Here is a 15886-nt window from a genome sequence, read left to right as displayed (position 1 = left end):
CATTTTCACAAGAAAATATTTGCAGGTACACCAGCCACATCTTCTCGGTGTCTCCAGTTTACGATACCATGCTGTGTGTGTGCATGTGTGTAGTAAACTTTGTGCTGTACTTGTAAACCACAGACAGATTGATAGAGATATTATGATACAGCACAACAAACACGTTGGAAAACAGCTTAACTACAATATCTGTGACTTGGATTTCTAGAAAAATCACTGAAAATCACAAGAGATGCTCCATGAAAATGCACTCAAAGACCTCAATGGCTTTGGGAACATGCTAATAATTTAAGGTCACTCCACCTCTGTTTTGCTTTACAAATACATTCAGCTTGCTGCAGAAGACACTGCACAAAGACACCAGAGAGTTAACCTGTAAAGAGTCAGGTCTGGCCAAGTAGGTTCTGTTGGTTCCTGTGCAGTGCCTGGAAAACACAGATTAGCTTCCTTGCCTCCTTCCTTGCCTCAGCAGTGCAGACTCTACCCGCTGAAGTGCCTGTGCTACCAAACCCTGATGGAGCTGACATGGCCACAATTTCAGTGCCTTTGTAGTGTGGCACCAGCATTTCTTGGGAGTGCTTTTACTGGCAGAGACTTCCAGTTATGCAACTGCCTTTTCCTTTCTCCTGCCCTGATCAGAGACTTGCCTCTCCAGCCATACAGATGAACAGGCAGGAAAGAACACCTTCATGCATGAAGCTGTCCTTTTGCTTTAGCAGTAAGAAAAACACCTGGCTGGGCTGGTAAAAGGCAGAAAAGATGATGCCATGAGATACTGGATGATAAAAAAAAAAAAAGGAAAATGAGCAAAGTATTGGTCCTAAATTTAAGTCAAATAAAAACATCGGGTTTTTTTATAAAGAGCAAGCCTAGAGAAAATAGTGATTTTGGCCAGAAAGAGACCCAAGTTGAAATGTAACACTGATTTTATTTGCTAGGTTGTTAGACATAATGAGCTAGATGGAGAGAAGCTTAGCTGTAATTGCATTGTGCTGTATACACAGATTCTCCATCAGTATCTTTTCTTTCCTATATTAAAAAGACAGCAGTGACAATTCAGATACTTCAAGAAATGACAAAAGGGAAAAGCATTACAAAAACCCCTCTGAAGTTCAGCCTGACTCACCTGACTTCCTTGCTTTCAAGGCAATGACAGCAGCCAGTTCTCTCTGTACCTAAAATATGAGGAAAAGAAAAGGATAGTTATAGTTCCTGGCACAGTCAAATAAAACAAAATGCAACACTGGCAAGATAAGAGCTATCAATGCTTTGCAGCAATCAACTGCATGTGGAATTATGCCTAGTTTTGAAACTACAGTCAGTTTTCCTAGCAAATCTATCTCCTTTTCAGCTGGGAATTCTGTGACTTTAATTTCATGTAAATACCCCACATTCTTTAGGGAGTGGGCAATTCAGTAGCCTGACCTGTAATTTATTTGCACAGCATATCTCGTTCACAAGTACACACTTGAATCTTCTCCCTTCCCTTGTTACATATTTGTTTTACCTCTGATGAGCACACTGTAATGCTGGATTAATTCTGTGACTCCAGAATAAGAGAGTCCTTCATGCTGAGGTTTGACAGAGGTTCCTCCTGTATATAATTGACCTTCACTTTTTGGATCTTCCAGGAGGAAATAACCTCTCCTAGTAGCATGGCTGAGAATTGCTGGACAAAAATTTCACTTGAGATGAAAATGCAGAAGTCAGGGCTATTTTCAGTTTTACAGGGTCCCTCACTAGCCTGTAAAACAGCCCTGCCATGCTAACCAGCTCCCTTCCTCGTCCTCTTGTCTCTGCATTCTTCATATTCTCTGTATAGACCAGCAATTCTCTCTTTAGCCAGTTCAACTGAACATCCACTTCTCTCCATAGGTCTATTCCTTTTTATATAATTTCTTTTTCTATAATTTTTCTATATATTATTCTTCTGCTTCCTGCTTCTTCACTGCCATCATCTGTCCCACTGCAGCTGCTTAGCTGCTTGCACTTGGCCTAGAGCACCAAATGCTCTCTGCTACATACATCTTACAATTTCCCTAATTTTCCCAAGATAGGCTGTTTTCAGGATTAAAATATATATATATATGTGTGTATATATATATATATATATATATATATGCATAGATATATATACATATGGCACATTCCAACTTTTTCTAGGGATTGTCCCACCTCTCTGTACAAAGCCCCCAGCAGTGGATACTAGCCATCTTGTCTGTTTGACATGCAGTTTCTGAGAGACATGAAATTTCAGACATCATTCTCAAGATATGTGGCTCAGTCATAAGGCACAAAACCCAAAAAGGATTCCAAAAGTAATACAATTACTAACAACTCTCTCATGACTCTGAAGAGAAGTTTGAAAATGAGAAAGAAGAATAGTTAGCATTATATTGGTCTGAGCAGAAAGATGAAATCACTTGGGGCATCTCAGTACAGTGGTAACTGCAGATCCTCAGGAGCCATGCAGCAGTACACTCTGCATGTGGAAGAAGCCAGCCACACCAGAGGCCACATCCTTCCTCTGCTTGCATCCTTCTTTCCTTTGTGGCAAAGGACCAAAAAGATTTTTTTGCTGTCCTTGCAAGGGAAAAGGATCTTTTCTATTCCTTGATGCTGCCCTGCTGAGAGGGATGGAGTTCTCTGCCACTCCAAGCAGGAAAATATGAAGGCAGTGCCATGGTTTTCTTAAATGTCATCCTGTTTCCAGCACAATTGTGCAAGCTGGCAGTATTACCTTCCCTTCCTTCCTTCCTGTACACTCATTCCCATGTCTGGAGAAATATTAATCATAGGTAATGTAAGCATAAACTTCAAGTAAAATGGGAAAGAACAGAAAAACAATTCATGTGCTTCCTTGCAGCAATTGCTATACACAAGTATTATAATAATACATACAAGCTCCCTAATAAAGAACAGGATTTTCAATAAAAGTCCAATTTGTTTCTGAACAACAACACCATGACTTTTCATGGTTACACTTCTCAGACCCTCTCCCTTCATCGAATTCAGAAGGTACCCATGTCAATGGCTCAATTCTGGTCTGTTGTCACAGGTTATTTGCAGTAAGAAGCATTTCACTAATGTCTCATCTTTATCTCTTAGCATTTAATAAATGCACTATCCTAAGCTTATGCTTAAGAGACACTACAACCTGAAACAGTTGCAAATGTATCTCTTAACCCAATCAAACATTCAAGAAATGCAAACCTCTCCATGGCTGCAAAGAAAAACCCATTTCGTCAGAACAAAAGGCAGCATTGCGGCATCCTGCAGCTGTATTATTTTTGCTTATAAGGTGGCACCTTTTAGGTTTGAAAGATAGTGCTAAAATCACAGGTGATTAAAAGGCTGGGCTTGTATATTTTGTCTATGTCAAGCTAAATATCTCACAGTTTGCTGCTGGCCAGGAATGCAGTTGCTCTTTTACTTAACTTCAGCAAAACCCTTTAGATAAAGCAGGAGGAAAATATGTTTCTCTGGTGTTAACAGTAAGAAAAATTTCCTTCATCAAAGGGTTCCATCAGGACAATCTGAGCTTCCTCTCATAGGATTCATTCCAATCACAAAGAACTGGTACTGCTGAGCAGTACTAGATTCCAGTGGTGCCCCTAGATTTCATAATCTATATGCTTTTGTGTATTTTAGCATAAATGCACTTGACATCCCTGCTGGACATGCAACTCCTCTGCATCATTACCCCAGTGGAAATCCATGTATAACACTCACTCCTCACTGCACACATGCTACCCATTATCATGCTTCTTCCTAACAGGATTTCAGTCACTGCCCGTTTGACAAAATCGATAGTCGCACATCACATTGAAGATAATAATGTAGACACAAAATAAAATATATAAACAAGGACTATGCCTACCCTATTGACATATTAAATTTAAAATATGTTTTATACATATAGCTTGTTGCTACAAAGCTAACACTATCTAAAGAGTATCCCATTTCAGTAACATTGCAGATGTCAAAATTGATTCAGTTTAAAGGCCAGTTCACCACACAATATTTACAGAAATATTATGAAAGTCTGAAAGAGAACATTTTGAGTAGGGAGTTGGCATGTTACCACATCTCAATCAAGTTTGCTTTCTGCAATATAGAAGAGTATGCATAGAAAGTGATACCCGGGTATACTTCTGCCTGATTAAGTAAAAATGGCTCATTTATATGGTGAATCTTGTCTTCAAAGAATAGAGAATTTTAATAAGTAAATGACAACTACTGCTCTTCTCTTATTGCAAATCTTATCATTTTGTCATAGTGGACATAACTGTGCATCTAGCAGACAGTGCATACCATCTTTTTTCCTTTCTCTTTTTTCTGCCCATAGTAGTTTTGTGTGAGACAGTAGTCTAGATACTATTGTGCCAAGCAGGACTTCAAATCTAGAGACAAGGTGCCAATCCTTACAGAAACTCAAAATTAAATCCTTCAATGGGAGGCTCTGAACAGCAGGGTTTTGAAAAACAGTATGAGTCTGGTCCACATTTTTGCATTTCAAGTTATGGTAGTTTGATGGGCTCTAAATAAAAGTAATATTGGCTGATGCCTTAAAGTACCAGAAAACTATTTTCCAGATACACCTCACTAACATCCTGATATCATCTTCTGTTCCATCACAAGGTAAGGTAAAAAGGCTTTGCAGTGGAAACACTCATAGCTATCCGACTGTGTTCTGCTTTTAGCATACAAAACACTGAATATGAAGCTGCTCTTTGGGACATGACATGGGATGCATGACAGCACTGGAATGCTTTTTTTAAACCCATGAGTAATCACTGCATTTTTTAAAAAATTCATGACCAAAAAAGATTATCTGATGCAAATGTATTTCTAATGGCATTTAGCACTGCTTGCAAATTTTGCACTGCTTGCCTTTAGAATTTAAGTTTGATCATTTTGTTGGTGCCTCATGTAATGGAACATATGATATAAGCACATAATTTGATAGATTAAAAGAGGGATTTATATTTTAGGCACACAGATTTCTCCAATTTTGCTTGGGTTGGATCATCACAATCAGTGTACGATTGAAAATTCGGAATGGTATCCCCTGAAAAAAATGCTGACACAGAAACTTTCTTCTGACCCCAAAATAATATTTTGTTCCATTAAAAGCAAAAAGAAAAGTAGAAGAGACAGAAGTGGGATTTGTGTCTTCAATTAAAAAGTCAACTTCAATCTTCGACTGCTTTAGTGCTGGGCCAGAAGTAGGGATGATTTTGTAGGATTTTTCACGCTTCTGAAATTCTGGTGTGAAGAGTATCATGAGCAGGATTTTCAATTATGAATTCTTCAAAGAAGAATGGTTTAATTTTGTACAAAATGCATAAACATTCAGTGAGCCAAAAAGCCAGTGTGAACACATTTCCAGTAATAGCTGATAACTTCACTTTCACTTTGCAGCTCCTGCTTACAAAAAAAAAGAGAACCAAGACAGTCCAGCCCTCTGTTGAATAGTGTGAGCTGAGGTTTCAAATTCTTCTGGGACTTAAAAAGACTTCCCATAAGGTTGCAGTGAGTCTTTTAGGTCCCAATCTACTCTATGGAGGAAAAGCAATACTCTGGAGGGATAAACAGGAAAAGCTCATATACAGATGCTAAAATTTGGAGGATTCTGCTCTGGCCTTATGCCTTTTCCCCAGGGGTAGACTAGAAAATCATTATAGAGGCACTACAAAGTTCTGTGGAAAATCAGAAAATGCAGGAGAAAATATCAGATTCTTGACATCACCATGACAATAGATGGGTCTCAGGCCATCTGGAGATGGAACTGCCTAATTTTTCTTTAGCTAGTTAGCTACAGTAATAAAATGGTTCATTTAAGAAAACCCTGTCCAGGTGCCCTGCTGCTGGAGTGACTCAGGATGTAGTTCACAGGTTCAACCTCGCAGATGTGAAACACTCTGAACTCACTGTCAATGAGGTGTTTAAGGACATGCACGTTACCCAAGTGCAGCCAGCTAGATCCAGTTCTTAAACTCAAAAGGTCACTTTGTTTTGTTGAGCATGCCCCTCTTTTTTAACTGACCCCCATTATTCTATTTTTTATAGGCAAAGCTTTTGAGGAATACTGGCAATGTTTTATAGAGTTGGTGTTTTACAAGTGTTTTTAAAAAAATATAACTTTGCAGAAAGTCTTTCACAGTTTTCTATTTTTGCTCTGTATGGTAACAAAAATGGAGAATATTGAGGTTCTGAGTTCACCTTTCATTTTCAGTTAAGAAAAAAATGTAATGTAATTAAATTTTTGACATTTGTCTTTACAAAAGACAGCAAAAATTCTCCTTTCCTGCAATTTTCCAACAACTTCAAGATAGCACTTTCCTTATTTTTCTTAACATACCTCTTATCTTCATGCTTTTTTCATAAAAGGTTTATCTTGCTTGCTTCATTTTGTCTCTTTACTTTCTCATATGCCAAAAACAGAACTAACACCAAGTCCATGTTTTGATGATACCATGACTTAAGTGCAGTGTTCACTGAACTGCACAATCCCAGAGTGATGGAGGTAGGAAAGCACCTCTGCGGATCATCTGACCCAAACCTCTGCTGAAAATCATGGCCAGCTAGAGCCTGTCCATCAGGTATTTGCACACATCAGTAAGGTCCTCCCATAGCCTTCTGTTCTCCAAGCCCCACTCCCACTTCTGTCAGACTCTCCTTGTAAGTCAAGCTCTCTATTCCCCAACCATCTCCATGGTCATTCACATACACCCCAGGACATCCATATCTCTTGTACTGAGAGTTCAGAACTGGACCCAAGACTCCACATCTGGTCACCTGCCTTAGCCTAAGGACAATGCTCTTACTAATGCAGCTCAGGAAGCACTTTCTTTCTTTGCCACAAGGGCGTGTTTCTGGTTCAACCTGCTGTCTACCAGAACCCCCAGGTCCTTTCCTGCAAAGCTGCTTTTCAGTCAACCCCCAGTCTGCATAGAATCATGAGGTTACTTCTCCCAGATGCAGGATATTGCATTGCCCTTTGCTGACTTTCCCGAGATTCCTGTTGGCCCATCTCTCCAGACAGTCAAAATCCCTCTAAGTGGCAGCACAACCATACAATCATAGAATTATTTTGGTTGGAAAAGACCTGTAAGATCATCAAGTACAGCTGTTAACTCAGCACTGCCAAGTCCACACTAAACTATGTCCCCAAGTGCCACATCCACTCATCTTTGAAATAGCTCCAGGGATGGTGACTGACCATTCCTCACAGTGTTGCATTGCTTGCTAATTTTCTGAGAGTGCACTCTGTGCTATCATACAGATTACATTAAGTTGAGTTAGGCTAGCTTAACTTTCTGAAGTCCTGTCTGTCTTCTTCTTAGAACAGTGATCTCACACGATAAACAAGATGCACCACACTCTAGCAGAGACAGAACAAGCTATTGTTTATATAGTGAAGTTTACTGAGGCTAAACGTAGTTAGGAAGCTCAGGTTTCCCAGGTGGGTCTCCTCAGAAGTTTATTATAATCTACACAAGGGCTGCTGAAAACTTTTATCTCCCTTTGTCTCCCATTGATGTAGACTTGACCAAGAGGGTCTGAGAGTAAAGCACATCACACAAAAGTCACCTTGGTCCTCCAAGATGGTATCTTCTGGGCCAAGAATAGCATATATTACAAGTGCAGGCTGCTGCAGTCCTTGCTGGGGTTGATTTTAATAGCTTTGGAATTGTACACTAAGACCTCAGTAAAGCTCTCCCCTTCCAGAGACTAAAAAAACAATGTTCATATACAAGCGTCTGTTCATTTAGACTAAGTCTTTAATTTGAAAGGATCCAAAACATGACAATATTTCAAACATGATCAGTTCAAACTTTGATGCAATGACCTTACCGCAGAAGTGAGACGAGCAAGAATTTCAGCATTGGTTTCTGTTGTATCTTCTATTTTTTGATCAGGCCTTAAAAAATAAAAATAAGATTTTATTATTTCTTTCATTCTGTTTCAACATCTTTTGATTCCTGGAAAGTAAGGAACTGTGTAGTCACAGGCACTAATGTAAAAGGGCCTTTGAGATTCCACATCAAAATGAGGACTGTAGCATGACAATAATTAGTCATGTCAGTAATGACAGAGTACACCCTTTGTCCCTTGCTGTCAAGAACTCTTTTGATCCGACCAACGTGAAACAGTGAGAGAATTCCTCAGCTATAAAAATATGATCAAGAACTGAAGAATGCAGGACCCTTTAGAGAGGAGTGGCTTATTTGACTGCATCTTTTGGTTTGCTAAAAACTTACTCTATGAATGGAGCAAAGAGTTTTCTATCTGCCCACCACCCAGCTTTGCTAAGGTGTGGAGCAGCATCTATGGAATACAACTTCATGTAGATGAAAACAGACAACATCAAAATAATTTTGTGACAAGTGAAATTCGATATTCAGAAAAAATAACTGAAAGCGAAAATAATAAATTTAAGAAGCCATAAATAACCAAACTAAAGCAACAGATGAAAGCAATATTAGGTTGTCTTGACAGTGACTCACAAGAAAGAGACTTAATGTGTCTCTTCAAAAGCGAGGCAGTAAAGGTACAACCCTCCTAGAAACCATCTGGCCCACATGGAAATAGCCACACAAAAGTGGACAGTACAGGATAAGACTGTGTTTTTCTTTAAAACAGTCTAATTCCCATCACTAAAACATCTGTAAGCCTTTCAGAAGATTTTGGAGAATCAGAAGCATTACACCAATTTTATAGGGATATAACTACAGGAAGCAATAAAAGAAAATGCCCTTGAGATCTTTAGTTTTCATGGTATTCAAGAAGCATGACAGCAAGCTGAACAGATACACAAAACTGCAGCTGCTGAAATAAACATAAATCCCAGGTATTAGCAGAAGCTTCTGTCTTTGACTAAATTATTTAATTGCTTATGTGCCTTGATGTCCTCAGGGAGAGAGCTGGCAAGACATCTGGAATATGCAGCTGGTATGTTGCGGTTCTTACATCCCATGTCCAAAAATTTCATTCCCTGATTAAAAAATTAAGGTCAGAAAGCACAGAATGACACATGCATTCATTTTGGGGCAAGCAAATTCAGATCAAAATGGTAATTCAGATTAAAATCACAGTTATTTTCACAACTGCCTTTTCTATTCAAAGAAAATGTGATTTAACATTTTAAGTGTTATAAAGAGCCCAAAAGAAATAAATGAATGCATTTTCATTTAAAAAGACTGATTTATTCAGATTTTCTTTTTATACTTGGGAATGAGATTAAAATAACTGAACTTTTTAGATGTTTCTCTACACATCTGTTCTCTTCTGATCTCTCAGAACCAGGCCAGGACCTGATTCTTCTAAATTGGAGGCAGAAGATGTGCTCAGCAGACACAGGCACAGATGCAATCTATAAACCTAGAACAGCACATAACATAGCTAGTTCCTTCTTGGGCCTTTATCACTTCATTTTCTATTTAAAAAAACTCCCAGTATTTATCTGCATATGATCATCAAATACTTCTGAAACAATGAATACACTAAAAATTAAAGTCAGCTCTTCAGAATCAGAGAGGAAGGGTATATTATGACACCCAGGCCAATGGACAACAGCAACAGTTATCAACCTAATTTTTTCGAAGTGGACAACTAAGACCTAGTGAGTCTGGTACCAAACAGAAGCTACAAAGCCCAGGCAAATTAATGCTTATACAGTTCAGAGACCTGTGGGCTCAGTCTGCTAAGCAGAGTGAGATGCAGGGATGCTTGTTCTAAATCTGCAAGCAGGCAAGTCAGTTTCCTTGCAATACCTGAGAGCTGTTTGTGCTCAGCAAAAGCTTTCCAGGAACTCCATAAGGCAGTAACTAAATCAATATCCCATCCTGGCTGTTTGCATGAAAACCAAATTATCTCTATGAATGGTTACTTTTCTGATATCAATAAAATGCAAATTGTTTCAGGACAAGAGACAGAGAATATAGTGCAACACTCCAGAAAATAAAAAGCAACGTAAGACTAAGAAAAAAACTCTGCTAACATACCTTCCAATAATTTTTAAAAGTATTATGTGATAAATTTCAACAGTCTCAGCTTCCAAGTTCCTTCTTGAAATGTTCCCTGAGTCTACCAGTGGTTCTGGGAATTGTTATAAACACTCCCTTTTACAAAGAAGGAAATAGAAGCACACAAGGATTAAACACCTGATACAACACCATTGCAGTAACTGGAAAAGAATTCAGGAGGCATTAAATAAGAGCCTAAGTGATTGCTCAAGGTTGTAAGGGAGCCCATGGCACAGCTTTCAATTCAGATTTTTTGTTCCCAGGCTGCTGCAATGTTCACTTATTTTCTACTCAAGTAGAATGACTGTGATTAACACTGGGTGTTTAAAGACCCCAAGAAGCCTCTTCATTTGTCCCATCTAATTTGACAGCATTTACAGGGCCTGAATCCTGTGGAATACACACAACATTAGCCTTCAGATTAGCATGAGATGCTGAAAACCTGCCATGTCCTGACTTGTTTTCTATGGTGAATCCCAGCAATGTTATGTTGAATGTAAGGAATTTCCCCCCAAGGCCAACACAGAGCATTTTTCAGGAATCATAAGCACATCTCAGACTTCAGAACAGTATTTTCATTGTAGAGTTTTCTATTGTAATTTGGTACCACTGCTAAAACTGCCCAGGAACAAATACAGGTCCATCAAAAATCTGTACAGCAAGTCGAATCTGAGCTATGTTTATTTAACAGGGTTTCCAGAATAGCTGCTGAAGGAAGTCCCCAGAGCTGCTACTGCCAGCGTAGGTCGACAGACTCCTTCTGTTCTGAGAGCAGAGCCATGGTACTCCCGAGACCCACTGATGCAGCCCAGGCAGGCACAAGGCTGCTGCCCACAGCTGCAGAGGAGGCAGAGGTCATCTGGCCTCTGGGACCACCAGGAGACATCCAATGCTCCTTTCTGGTGCACAAGCAGGCAGCTGCTTCTGATCTCATCAAAAGCAGGGAATTTCATTAATGAAGTAAGAATTTCTCTATCCTTATGTACATATAGAGTTAATGCAGTCAATATAGATTGTGAGAAAAGCTAAGACAGAAAAATGGGTACAAAAGTATTAAATTATAAAAAAATCTTGAGCTTCTAATGGTATGCAAAACAGCATATATATTCAAGAAAAGACAAACCCTGCAGGGAAAGGTTTTTAGAATTGCCCTCTTTCCTCATGAAAAGGAGTATATGGCTTTATTTAACCAGGTCAGACAACTTTAACAAACATCTCATCACACCTATTCCCTTTCTGACTGTGTTTTAGTAGTTTATTATTTGCATCAAGCATGAACAATTTTGAACCTGGGAAAGTCTCCTTCTGCTTTAATATCACATTCCCTCGAGGGTGTACCATTATTTAAAATTCAATTCCTACAAGATATACTTTTTCAAAAAGCACCCTCACAATTTGACAGGTAAAAGCTTCAGAAAACAATTTTTTCAGTGACAATATTCCCAAAAGGAATCCAGCTTCAACTCAAATTTGAATAATGTGAGCAGGAAGGAGCAGAAAATGTACATTAATGAATAATTGTTCAATTCATGTGACAGGGATCATCTTGCACTGGAAATGACAGCTGTACTGAAATGATGAAACTGCAAAGCAGACTGTAAACTTGAACCTAAAAAGCCTTCAATCCATTTTTCTACCCAGCATCCTTCACGTAACACATCAATATGACCTATCTGTTCTGTCCTTTTGATTCAAATCCTTTGAACGAGGAGGCACAAACCATGAAAAGTGGTTTGAGTTACAGTGATGAGAAAAATCCCAATTCCCACTAAAATCAAGATCAAAATGCCCTGATATTTAAGGGACAGACAAACTGTTTAGCACCAGAGTTGGCTGGAAGACAAGAATTTCTCTTTGCAAAAACAGTCAAAGGTTTTCTCCCATGTGAGTCAGCTGCTTAGAAGATCATATTCAGTCCTGCTGCTCCAGCCAGCTTGGGGTTCTTGTCACTTGCCTACACTCACTGCAGCTGATCAAATAAATGCATTTTGAAGGGAAGCTCCACTCCAGATCTGCCAATATTTGATTGGTGAGGGCAGTCAGCAATAGGGAAGGGAACCAAGTTTCTGCCCTGAACCATGTAGAGAAATTACTGAGTTTTTTTCCTACCAGCTCAACATGTCTGAATTTAAGAATCTAGGCTTGAGAAGCTTACAGGATCTTTGGACTTTGTGGTTCTTTGAAATATTTCTACTGGACAATAATCTTTGAGAATAAGCATTTTTAAAGGCTAATATGTAGAGAAGGAAAGTACCCATAGAAGAAAGTTTTTTCTTTGGCATCAAAGAGAATAAATTCTAGTACTGCCAGAGTAATAGTTCTCCAAAGTATTGGGTTTGTGGATCATCATGCTAGGAACAATGAAAGAATTTAACTCAACTTGTCTGTTCAGGTCAACTCCTGCAGATTTACTAAAGCACAAAAGGTCATGAGCCTCCAGAGATTTCACTAACATCTTTTTCCTCTATTTTGGCCTCTCACTGCAGAACAAGTAACTGTGTTTTCCTTCTAGCCACTCTAAACAGGCAAACTTAGAGCGCAGACACACGAGCACAGAGAGTATGATAACATTCAATAGTCAGGTGAAAGGGAAGACATATAGAAAGCAAAACTCTTTAAAGGCATATTCTGCAAAAAGGAATAATAAATACAGAGCTCTGGCAAATATACAGTAGAAAATTAAAATCAAATTACTGAAGGTACCACATTTCCACCCATCTTGTCAATCCATCTGAAAGCTGATCCATCACAAGGGCATCTGATCTGCTAGTCAATCACCACCAGAGCATCCCTGCTGCCAAATTCATGCTAAACCTCCAAATATAAGAGGAGACCAAAAAAAAATCACATGCCCAGGTAATATAGCAAGCTAGAAACAGCAAGCTAGTGCCTAAAAACTGTAATATGTCCAAAACCCCTAGTCAGGTGCCTCCATTTTCCTACCCATACTGACCTTCTCAGATGAAAAGCACATCTCTACAAGATTTTTCAACCCCCAAAAGAAAGCTGTCTCATTTGTAAGGTGATTTGGGGGCAAACTGTCATTATAAGGCCAGACACCTATAAAATGGTCAGTAGAAGTTGCAAACAGCTGTATATGCACACTTACAGATTGCACATGTCAATCCTAGGAGGAGACAGTGGCAGTAGTTGAAGTAGGAGCTTTACTCCATTCTTCCATGTCTCCTCTTTCTCAAATTCACAGAAAAGGTAAGTGCATTCATCTGCTGAGAACTGGTAGAAAGCATGACTGTCTTGAAAATAGAGTTGTCTGTCCACTGTAAGAAAAAATAATATTAGATACCCTTTAAACTTTCAGCATGTAAAGATTCCCACCACATTCTGTATTACTTGATCTTAATGCTGAGTTATACCATCACACAGGACAAAAGGACTGAATACTCAGCACAGAAACAATCCTGACCTCTCAGTTTAATTCAGTGCACCCAAACAGGAAAACCCCAAAACCTCAATTTAAAGATCTCCACAATCTTGAAATTCAAGCATTAAGACTGATGAATGTTTAATCAATTTTGGAATCAGTTCAGGTTTATGGAATAAAAACTTTCCTCTTTTTTGTTAGATTTCTGAGTCTCAGTTTCCATTGGTTTCTAAACTGTTTTCACTAATGGTCAGGCACTAGTAAACAAAGTTCAGTAATGGGCATGAAGTCCATCATTATTCCAATTTCTCCTGAAATTCACTTCTACTGAATTTGCAGACTAGACCTGGGTAAGAAGATGTATCAGCTGTCTTCCCTGAAAAAAAATGGATTTAATCAGGAAAAAAGGACAGAGTCCAAAGCCAAAATCACAAGCTTCTGCAACAAGTAATTTAGCCCTTGCTGAGGCTGCATGACCAGACATGCTGTCAGTTTAGCTGAAGAAAACCTTAAAGCACACTTTCAGTGTACATATCAGAAATCTTCCATAAGTCCTCACCTTTCCACAAGAAAGAGGTTATGTGTCTAGCAGAGACCCCAGGGTGGAGTATGACCTGAGTTGAGCTACCTAAGTACTCTCAGCCTCCAAGTAAAATCCATCAAATATCCAGAGGCTGGTTACTACTGTAATTATCACCAACCACTTTAGCTGGACCAAATCCCTCAGTTTGGTGGGGGAGTTGGAGACAGCAGAGTAGAACCTGGCCTCACCACTGTCTCAAGGAACTGGATCCTCTCTCATCTCATTGTAATTTAAAATTATGGAAAACAGAGAGGAAAAGAAAATCATTAATAGCTTAATAGCAACAGAAGTCATCTAGTAAAGCCATGATCGGCAGCAACTAAACAGCTGCTGTCTTGTGAGAAACCAAAAATAGCTTGAGGGAAAAAAAAGCCTGGAAAACACATGCACTCTGTCTGCAACTTGATAATAGGCAATTACAGGAATGAAAAAAGGAATGAAATTGCCAAAAACAAGGGATTGATCTTTGGTATTTATGAAATGAAAGGTCACAGAAGTGAGCCTCCCAAAAAGATAGGAGAAAAAAGAACTGGCAAGAAAATTGGATCAATCTGTGCTTTTTTTCTTCCCCTCCTCTGATCAAAACCACAGCTCTTGTCCTCTGCAGGAGAAAGGGATAGCCTCCCTCACACTGCAAGCACTGGCAGGACTGACCTGACAATATAATGCCCATGTCCAGGAGGAGCTGCCACACTCCAACTGCTGTAGATCTGCACTTGACAAAAGGGCACTGCTCCAAAAGCCAGTCTACGAGTTCTGATCCAACACAACTTCTCCTGCAAATAAGCAAAACATCACTTCTTAAACTACAGTAATGTTAAAACATTCTTTTATAATAAATAGTTCTTTTTAAAGCTATCAAAAGTCAGCCTTTTTGTTCAGCAGAGTAAATTCTTTGTCTCAAGTCCTAATTTTTGTAAACCTATTCATTTCAAGGGAAGAAATTATGTTGGCAAGCCTCAGGGGGTACCTCCAGCTACAATGAGGGAACTTATGTTAGATGAGCAAGTTTCCTTATACACCTGATTGATGTAAAATACTTTGCAATAGGATTTTTATCAATTTGTGTTGCATACACATCATCCAAAGATGCATAAGAGATAAAATCCAGCTTCTAGCCTTAGCCTTTTATCTCCTTTCCAAGCATGCCACAATCAGTACAGCTAAACAATATGTGTGAGACCTTTAAGTGCTGCTCTAGGATGGACTTAATCTTTCATATTATCAGTAGATGTATATATTTAAACAATACAAAAAAGTAGTGGATTTTTCTTAAACACAGGTGTGAACAAATGGTTTTCTAATAGAGAGCTGCACATTTTAGTGTTATTGAAAAGAGGGAGAAGCATTTATGCTACAATGCAACACAAATGGAAAATCACTTCATTACAGAAATATTCCATAAATGACATACAGAAATCACTGTGTCACTAAATCTTGGAATCCAATTAAGCTCTTTTATAACTCCAAACCACAGCTGAAATGAATATTATTTCTTTTCAGAAAAATAACTGACAAATGCTATTGTATATGAAAACCATAAGCAATTGAATTAATGTATATACAATCAGGCCACTGCTGCTTTCTGACAACTGACATTGTAACATAAGAAAAGATATTAAGGCAGATGAGACTTTATAAAATTTTTTAAAGAAAATATTTTTAATTCTTAGTGACATACACAGAATCACTCAGAATTCACTCTCTTGTCAAACCAGAGCATAGATAAATGCAAATAAAACTCTTAAAGTTAATTAAAACAAATTATTTTGATTTACCTGCAAATGCCAGTAAGGTACACCCTGTCTTTAATCAGGTCAGAAGCTTGTAGAGTAAAAATATTCCTGAGAGCTCTCCCAGCACAGGAAGAACTTTCTCCATAAATCTGAA

General features: G+C 38.6%; 1 protein-coding gene across 1 annotated transcript in view; it reads right to left on the bottom strand.

Annotated features, from left to right (window-relative positions):
* The window catches only part of RAPGEF5 (Rap guanine nucleotide exchange factor 5), a 155605-nt gene that overhangs the window by 111384 nt on the left and 28335 nt on the right, over nucleotides 1–15886 (bottom strand). Inside the window, exons 4-8 of the mRNA XM_031057634.1 lie at nucleotides 15775–15881; nucleotides 14651–14772; nucleotides 13141–13309; nucleotides 7861–7927; nucleotides 1127–1175 (exon numbers count right to left, since the gene is read on the bottom strand). Coding sequence (XP_030913494.1) covers nucleotides 1127–1175; nucleotides 7861–7927; nucleotides 13141–13309; nucleotides 14651–14772; nucleotides 15775–15881 — 514 coding nt within the window. The remainder of the gene's footprint in view (nucleotides 1–1126; nucleotides 1176–7860; nucleotides 7928–13140; nucleotides 13310–14650; nucleotides 14773–15774; nucleotides 15882–15886) is intronic.

Source organism: Geospiza fortis, unplaced genomic scaffold, assembly GCF_000277835.1.
Source record: "Geospiza fortis unplaced genomic scaffold, GeoFor_1.0 scaffold95, whole genome shotgun sequence".
Taxonomy (NCBI): Eukaryota; Metazoa; Chordata; class Aves; order Passeriformes; family Thraupidae; genus Geospiza; species Geospiza fortis.
The sequence above is the reverse complement of the archived record's forward strand: the minus strand, read 5'-3'. Positions and strand labels throughout refer to the sequence as shown.